Source organism: Octopus sinensis, linkage group LG17 (genome assembly GCF_006345805.1).
Source record: "Octopus sinensis linkage group LG17, ASM634580v1, whole genome shotgun sequence".
Lineage (NCBI taxonomy): Eukaryota > Metazoa > Mollusca > Cephalopoda > Octopoda > Octopodidae > Octopus > Octopus sinensis.
In genome coordinates, this window is record NC_043013.1 from 6,199,101 (window position 1) to 6,208,603 (window position 9,503).

Genomic DNA, 9,503 nt, shown 5'->3' on the forward strand with positions numbered 1-9,503 from the left:
ATAATAATAATAATAATAATAATAATTTGAGGGAATATTATTCCTAACTTACAGGGAAAAATTCAATTTAGAAATACTAAATCAAATTTCACAAAATATAATATATGTATAAAAATTAGAAAAAACCACCTTTTATCAATTCAAAATGAACAATTAAATTACACCATCTAGAAAATTACATATAATGGAAATATTATAATTAAAATAAGAATAATATACCGATGATTAAGTAAATTGCAAAATAATAATAAAAACGTTTTTATTATTATTTTGCAATTTACTTAATCATCAGTATATTATTCTTATTTTAATTATAATATTTCCATTATATGTAATTTTCTAGATGGTGTAATTTAATTGTTCATTTTGAATTGATAAAAGGTGGTTTTTTTCTAATTTATATATATATATATATATATTATATATATATATATATATATATATATATATACCATCTTCATTGTCATTGTCATCATTGTTTTAAAGGGTTTTATTGAGAAGTTCATTGAGGCAGATTTTCTATGGCCAGCTGCCCTTCCTGTTGCCAATCTTTGCTTGTGTCTAAGGGAGGTAATATTTTTCCATGGTTAATTATTGGAAATAAATTCATTTATAACAATTTTGCAATGTCAAGACAGGGGAACAAAAGCATACTACACTCACACAAATACACTTACATCCATGCATGCGTACATATATACATACACGATAGCCTTTCATTTGCTGTCTTTCAAATCCTCTTACAAGGCTTTAGTTGGCCTGGATCTATAGTAGAAGACATAAAGGTGCCTTGCATTGGGATTGAACCTGAAACCATATGGTTGAGAAGCAGACTTCTTAAGCAAGCAAGTGCTCTTAACCACTATGCCATATGCCCACGGGCATATGGCGTAGTGGTTAAGAGCGCGGGCTACTAACCCCAAGATTCCGAGTTCGATTCCAGGCAGTGACCTGAATAATAATAATAATAATAATAATAATAATAATAGCAATGAAAAATGCCTTAGGAATGAGAACCCAGGTTCGAAGGCTGGAGGGTATGTCAGCCGAAACGTTGTGTTAACAACAAACAAGATGAGGACAAATATCTGTCAAATGTAAATAATGTAAATAATGTACCTAAAGTTATATTTAATTTGTTATATATTATTACCTGGCCAAAAGATATTAAGATATAAGGTAATTATATCCCTACATTGTATATGTTTCAACCAAATTGTACTTAGGAATAGCAATTTTAAATCTTAAAAAAATGTTCCAAACTTGTGACCACAACTGTTATGTGGAAATTGAAAGGAATCTAGGCATGGATGAATGGCTCTGTTATTTGCTAGGCATGGACTTTTTTATCTTATGGGTGATGATGCAGTTCTCACCTGATATTTTCATCTCTCTTCTTTCATTCTATTTCATTTTAATCCCATTCTCAATCTTATTTTATTCCGTATGTTTTGCAGCTATCTTTGGCCAGTACCTTAAGGAAACCATGTTGTATGAGCACAATAATAAAACCAAAAGGAAAGTTCCTTATATAATTGAAGCTTGTGTCAAATTTCTTGAAGAACATGGATTGGAAACTGAGGGTGTATATAGGTAATTATAAATTCTTTTGATTTACACAAACACAGCCACATGCACCCCCTCCATGCATGCACACATGTATATGCCCTTATTTCTCTGGGATGCCCTCTAGACATTCTTTCCCTTACTGCACTCACTACATCTATCCACATCTCCCCCAAACCCTCTCTCTCCCCATCCCCATCCCATTATGTCCCCAGTCAGGATTTCTCCATTGCCTCTCCGGCTGGGATGCTTTCTCAATATTCACACCCTGCTTTTCCCTATCTCCGCTACCTCTTTGGCCCCTCTTTCCCTCATTGTTCTTCGGCTTCTCTTTCCCATATTGTTCTCATTGTACACTCCCACTGCTCCCTTATCCTCTGTCACATTTTCTTTGACTGCATTCTACCTACAGCTTCTCTGCCCCTCAACATTCCTCACCTTTTCCCCTCCCTTTTTGGCCTATGACTCCCTCACCCCTCATTCCTTCAATGACTTTCACAGGACTCTTCACCACCCTAGACCATTGCTCTCTTCCCTTCCCTCTCTCTCACATCTTCTATCCATACTTGCTCTTATAACACAGAATAGCCCAAGGAACCCTCCTACACAACTAACCCAATCACCTTTCCACTCTGTCTCCTCCCATTTTCTCAGTAACCTTTGGCACTAAACCCTTCCTCTGCCATTCTCCTCACTCCCCCATTAGTGACTACCCTACTATACTCCCCTATTTTATTATAGCTATAAACCCGGTCTTCTAAGCTTACTTAGAATGTGTTTGAATGTTGTGGTTTGTTTGGTTTATTTGTTCCCAAGCAACACCTATTTTAGTGCTGTTGACACCGCCGGATTGAATGGTACTGCCCAGGTGTCGAAACCATAATGATATCTGTGGGGCAGCTGATGATGGAGGTATGTTGGATTGTTGGTAAGGCTGTTTTTGTATATGTGGAATAGTGTTATAACACATCCTTTTGATATATGTATATATAAGAGGAGAATTCACAAAAAATCAAAAGACGAAGACAGGTGGTGTAGACAACACACAGATGTATTAGTTTAACGCACTCGGGAAGTGAAAAAGTTTTTAACGTTTCGAGCCTATGCTCTTTCACAGAAAGGAACACAGAAAGAAACAAGGAGAGAAAATGGAGAAAAAAAATATAAATATAAATATATATATATATGTGTGTGTGTGTGTGTGTATATATATATATATATATATGATACATCCATTTATCTATATATCTATTTGTACTTAGATCAATCTAACTTTACCTAGCTATGCGTATCTATTTATCTCATTCTCTCATACCTATTCCATTCCTCTCTCTTTTACGCACATTCTCACATACACTCTCTCATTCACATTCTCTCTCTCTCTCTCTCTCTCACACACACACATGCACAAACACACACACACACGCACAAACACACACACACACACACATGATCTCTCACACTTTCACCCTCATATTTACACACACACAAACACATTTTAATTAACTTATTCATTATACAATCCACCTCCGAAATCATTACCAATACACAGTCTCACTAAAGAGACCCTTTATCTCTCTTCAAAAGAGACAACCCCTTTAGTGGTTACTCATTGCACTCTGTGTGGAGGTGCAATGGCCCAGTGGTTAGGGCAGCGGACTCGCGGTCATAGGATCGCGGTTTCGATTCCCAGACCGGGCGTTGTGAGTGTTTATTGAGCGAAAACACCTAAAAGCTCCACGAGGCTCCGGCAGGGGATGGTGGTGATCCCTGGTGTACTCTTTCACCACAACTTTTTCTCATTCTTACTTTCTGTTTCTGTTGTACCTGTATTTCAAGGGGCCGGCCTTGTCACTCTCTGTGTCACGCTGAATATCCCCGAGAACTACGTTAAGGGTGCACGTGTCTGTGGAGTGTTCAGCCACTTACACGTTAATTTCACGAGCAGGCTGTTCCGTTGATTTGGATCAACCGGAACCCTCGTCGTCGTAACCGACGGAGTGCTTCCACCACCACCATTGCACTCTTTAAGTGGTTGGTTATAGGAAAGGCATTCACTTATCAAAACATGTCAGAAGGAAATATTTTAGTGAGATTTGAACTCAGCGAGATGCATTGTTATCTTCTTGTTTGAAATGGATTTAATTATCATCATCATCGTGTAATGTCCACCTTCCATGCTAGCATGGGTTGGCTGGTTTGACACGAGCTGACAAAGCAGGAACCTGCACCAAGCTTCTGTGTTTGTTTTGGCAAGGTTTTTTTCAGCTGGATGTCCTTCCTAACACCAACCACCTGGTAGAGTGGACAAATCTGAATAGGAATTCATGGAAGTCCTTAGTTTTCTTCATATGGCATCATCCTCTCGCTTGTGCTTTTCAACATGATGAAATGCAACCAGTTCTCAATGTAAGACATACGCAACAACAAAGTTGGTCCGTTTTCTCAATTGCTGTGTGTGAGCTGAAGTTTATAACAAACTGTCCAACCCATGCCACCATGGAAAAAAAATAGACATAAAATGATGATGATGATGATGATGATGATGATAGTAGGAGCAGTGGCAGTGGTAGTGGTGGCTGTAATGATGATGATGATGAGATGATGATGATGATGATGATGATGATGATGGTGGTGGTGGTGCAATTCAATTGATATGTGACCACACAAGCCAAAAAGTATAGCTCATCAATTACCTCCCTTTATACACATTTGACAATCGTATACTCTGCCATGCTGCATAAAGCAATCAACTACATACGTTTAACAGTTACATTACCATGCTTTGATGTGTAGATTAATTTTCCATAGTATATACTTGAAGAAATGTACACACACATGCAACCTTTAACCCTTTAGTGTTCAGATTATTCTATCAAACATAATGCCTATTGATTCCCATTGATTTGAATTAATCATGCATTATCTCATATCTTCAAGATCTTGATGGTGTAATTACTTAATGTAGAATAACATTGTGGGGTAGGTGTGAAAGCCTGGATCTGGTCAGTTTGAACATAAAACAAATCAACTATTTTGGCCGGATATGGCCGGTTTAAATACTAAAGGGTTAAAGGACACAAAGATGTAAGCCTGAAGACTTAATGAACTTTTTTCCTTTTTCCTTTTACCTTTTTTTCTTTTCCTTTTTCCTTCTTTTCTCCTGTCAATATTCCTCCAATAATCTCAAAATCATTCTGACGATGTTACATGGAACTAGATAAATGCATATTCACCTCAAAAATAACAAACTGAAACAGCTGTAAATGTTATTTTAACTACAATTAAACTATGACCATTTAATACCAATGATCAACTTCTAATTATCAATTGTTGCTCCATTTCTTTTCTTATCTGAATATATTAAACCACAGTTTACCATTTCTATTACCAACTACTGTTAACCTTATAGCAAGGCCTAGACATAGGTAATGCATCAGCAATGCCTACAAGTATATTTATCCCTTAGATGGTTGCATAACCTCTAACTCATAATTGATATATATATATATATATATATACTCTTTTACTTGCTTCAGTCATTTAACTGCGGCCATGCTGGAGCACTGCCTTTAATCGAGCAATTCGACCCCGGGACTTATTCTTTTGTAAGCCCAGTGCTTATTCAATCGGTCTCTTTTGCCGAACTGCTAAGTAACGGGGACATAAACACACCAGCATCGGTTGTCAAGCAATGCTTGGGGGACAAACACAGACACACAAACACACACAGACACATATATATATATATATACATATACACAACGGGCTTTTTTCAGTTTCCGTCTACCAAATCCACTCACAAGGCTTTGGTTGGTCCGAGGCTATAGTAGAAGACACTTGCCCAAGGTGCCACGCAGTGGGACTGAACCTGGAACCATGTGGTTGGTAAACAAGCTACTTACCACACAGCTACTCCATACATATATATACACACACACTCACACACAAACACATATATATATGTATTCGCACATATCTAGCTGTACTGCATAACTTATTTATTTTACAAAGCAGGTAGTGACAATACTAATAAAATGTGTGGAGAAAAGTCATTTATGCACACCAACAAAAACAGATTTTGTGTGTAAAGCAACCAATAGTTATACACACACAAATGTGCGTATATATATATATATATATATATATATATATATATATATATATATAATATATATATATATATATATATATATATATATATATATATATACATATATATATATATATTCTTTTACTTGTTTCAGTCGTTTGACTGTGTCCATACTGGATCACTACCTTTAGTTAAACAAATCGACCCCAGGACTTATTCTTTGTAAGCTAAGTACATATCGGTCTCTTCTGCCGAACCACTAAGTTACGGGGACATAAACACACCAACATCAGTTATCAAGTGATGGTGGGAGGACAAATACAGACATACACACATATATATAAATATATATATATATTCGATGGGCTTCTTTCAGTTTCCATCTACCAAATCCACTCTCAAGGTTTTGGTCAGCCTGAGGCTTTAGAAGATGACACTTGCCCAAGGTGCCATGCAGTGGGACTGAACCTGGGACCATGTGGTCAGTAAGCAAGCTACTTACCACACAGCCATGCCTGCGCCTATATATATATATTAGTTAAGTTTGTCTGGTCATAGAGTGACCAATGGTTTTGCATCTGCAAAGACCTTAGATCCATGAATGTCTTGGAACTAAGGCCTTTGCAGGTGCAAAACCATTGGTCCACTCTGTGACTGGATGTAAACTTTACTTATAAATATATTACTGCTCTATTCTTTAAAGCGTGCTTCTTTCATGGGCATATAATACATTGATGGTATATATCATCATCATCATCATCATTTAAAGTCCACTTTCCATGCTGGTATGGGTTGGATGATTTGACTGAGGACTGGCAAGCCAGGAGGCTGCACAAGGCTCCAATCTGATCTGGCAAGGTTTCTACAGCTGGATGCCCTTCCTAATGCCAACTACTCTGAGAGTGTAGTGGGTGTGTTTTACATGCCACCAGCATGAGGGCCAGTTAGGCAGCACTAGCATCAACCATGCTATAGATATAAATAAGATGAAACCATTATTTTGAAGCTAGTTTAATAAAAGACATTGGTTGAATAAGCTGTTAGGTGAAACTTAGAATCCTTGTCAATTTCAAAATTTATAATAGATATTTTAGCAGGTATTTATTTATAGAGGGTGGCAGTGCTAAGCAATGAGTGTATAAATACAAATTTGTTACCACTTGAACAATGTTTGAATCATATTGAAGCCTGTAAGAAAGTCATTCGCTGTATTTTGTCATTGAAAAAATTCCTTATTGTTGACAGAGAGGCGTAAATGCACTGAGTCAGTTCCCAGTGGTTCCTAACCAGACTGTTGGATACGTGCATCTCGGAGTGTATGCTTGTAAGGTTGCGAGTTTGATTCCCAGCAGCATGTTGTATTCTTGAGCAAGATTTTTTATTTTAAGTTTCCTAGTCCATTCATCTGGCAAAAATAAGTCATACCTGTATTTCAAAGGGCCAGCCTTGTCACATTGTGCCACATTGAATCTCCCTGGGAACTACATCAAGAGTACATATGTCTGTGGAGCACTCAGCCACTTGCATGTTAATTTTCTGAGCTGGCTGTTCTGTTGATCAGATCAGCTGAAACCCTTGTGGCCATAACCCCTTGAGTACCAGTTATCTTCTCTTCTGCTGCAGACAAGAAAAGGAGACACTGTGAACTGACACGAGAGACAGGTCCCTTTTGTGATATTACTGTCATATTCACCTCTCTGTCTACACTGAGAAATTTTCCTCATGACAAAACACAGTGAATGACGTTTGTACAGATTTGAACCTGCCTCAAACATATTTGAGCTGGTAACTAGTTTGTATTTACTTATTTATGTATTTGTTTGCTGTTTGTTTGTTTATCTCTTTGTATTTGTCTATTTATTTATTTTCTATTTTTGCAGGTTAGCTGGTCGTGTGGTATTGATAAAGGAACTGCAAGAAAGCTTTGATACAGGTGAATGCATTAGATTAGAAGACAGTGAAGCTGATGTACATACTGTAGCATCTTTATTAAAATTATATCTCCGTGAACTACCAGACTCCATTATTCCCAGTGAACATTTCCAGAGATTCATGAGCATTGCTTATGAAGCTGTTGACAAACATAAGAACCAAGATGAAGAATTCATTCCAAGATTAACAGAAGCTGTGAATATTTTGGAGCCAGACAACTACAACATTTTGCAGTATTTGTGCAAGCATCTTCACAAGGTGTCACAGTATTCTGATGTTAATAAGATGACGCTAGCAAATTTGGCAATGGTTTTCGGGCCAAATGTCATTCGTCATGAAGACGAAAACCCAGAAATTCTACGTGCTACAGCTGATTTGAACCAGAAGCTTGCGTTAATACTTATCAAGCATTCAGATGTGATTTTTGCCCACGACTGTGGTCCAAACTTACTTGACATGCCTTTGGCTCTTCCTTGTGATGCTCCATTATTGCAGCCACTCACAAACACATGTGAACCTCCCTTACAAACCAGTGACATTGAATTTCAGCTTGCGGATGAATTTAACAACTTACCAGTAACATCACCATCGCCTTTCACCAAGTCCCGTAGTTTGAAGGCTTTAAAACCTGCACCACCTCTCCGGCTCACGAAAACAAACAGTTCCAGGCATCATCGGCGTTTACGTCTTGTTGAGAAAAACAATAACTTCAACGACTCACTAAGTTCTCCAGATTCTTGTAAGTCACCAGAGACCCCACCTGCATCATTTGGAGGAAATACTGAAGGTTTTGGTGAGGTAGCTTCCCCTTCAGAGGTGAAATTTAAATGGGAGCATTTCACTTCAAGCAATGCTGTTTTTGATACGAGTGATATCAAACACATTCCAAAAGAAGATAAAGACGAGATGTCGAAACCTGTAACTGAAGTAGAGAAGCTAAAGAAAGATTTAAATCGGATGAAAATTTTGTATGAGGAGAAAGTAGTGGAAGTTGAATCACTGAAAGTACAACTTCAGAATCAAAGTAATGCCAAAGACAAGACCATCGACAAAGTTATAGAATTACAAGAGATACTTAACAAATACAAAATTCGATATGGGGAATTGAAATGATTTTTAAAAATAATTCTATGTATTTTGGGGGAGGAATTTTGAAACACTGTTTTCTTATCCCTTCAAAGGAAATACCGTTTATTTTTATTCAAATGAGGAAAGTGCATGGTTCTTATACTGCAAAATTTCCTTTGTTCTTACTTTCTGCTCTGGCTTAAAGTTTTAAAGTTAGACTAAGCAGGAAGAGACAAGAGGCTGCAAAATATATTCCCCTCACCCTTGTCCTTGCCATTTTTTTTTTAATATAAAAGTTTTTAAGTGAATGAATGGAGTCATTGCAGTCTGTAAAATATATATTTTATCTATCAAATACAAAGATTTTGATTGGTTTGTCAGTGAAAGGGGGCCGTGTTATGTAATTAAAAGAAATGGTATGTCACGTGAGAGAGGATTTCTTTTATAGACTAGATTGGTTGCCAGGGCAAGGAAGGGCTTCTTACAGAATTGTAGGTTTACAGAGTGAGTCACAAGTGAAGAATATCACAGTGTATATTGGTTGACTTGGCGAATGAAGACTTGTGATGGAATGTAAGACTGAAAGATGAGAGCATTCTTACATAGAGTAATGAGAGAGAGGGGAGAGAGAGAGAGAAGAGAGAGAGAGAGAGAGAGAGAAAGAGAGTTCATATTATTTTTTAAAAACAGCTTTACTGTAAATGAATCCAAAAATGGCTCAATAAGAGAACAGATCTATCAAGATGGAGTTACATTTTACAAATGTAACAGTAAAACAAACAATTCTTAAATATTTTCTAAACATCCCTTCCACCACTTCTGTTTATATTTTAAATCCATTTGT

General features: G+C 37.1%; 1 protein-coding gene across 2 annotated transcripts in view; it reads left to right on the plus strand.

Annotated features, from left to right (window-relative positions):
* LOC115220676 (rho GTPase-activating protein 24-like) overlaps positions 1-9,297 on the plus strand; it is a 182,293-nt gene extending 172,996 nt beyond the window's left edge. For both annotated transcript variants that reach the window (XM_029790789.2, XM_036510282.1), the window contains exons 5-6: positions 1,458-1,593; positions 7,540-9,297. In XM_029790789.2, coding sequence (XP_029646649.1) covers positions 1,458-1,593; positions 7,540-8,704 — 1,301 coding nt within the window. In that variant the 3' untranslated portion in view covers positions 8,705-9,297. The remainder of the gene's footprint in view (positions 1-1,457; positions 1,594-7,539) is intronic.
* The last annotated feature ends 206 nt before the right edge of the window (positions 9,298-9,503 follow it).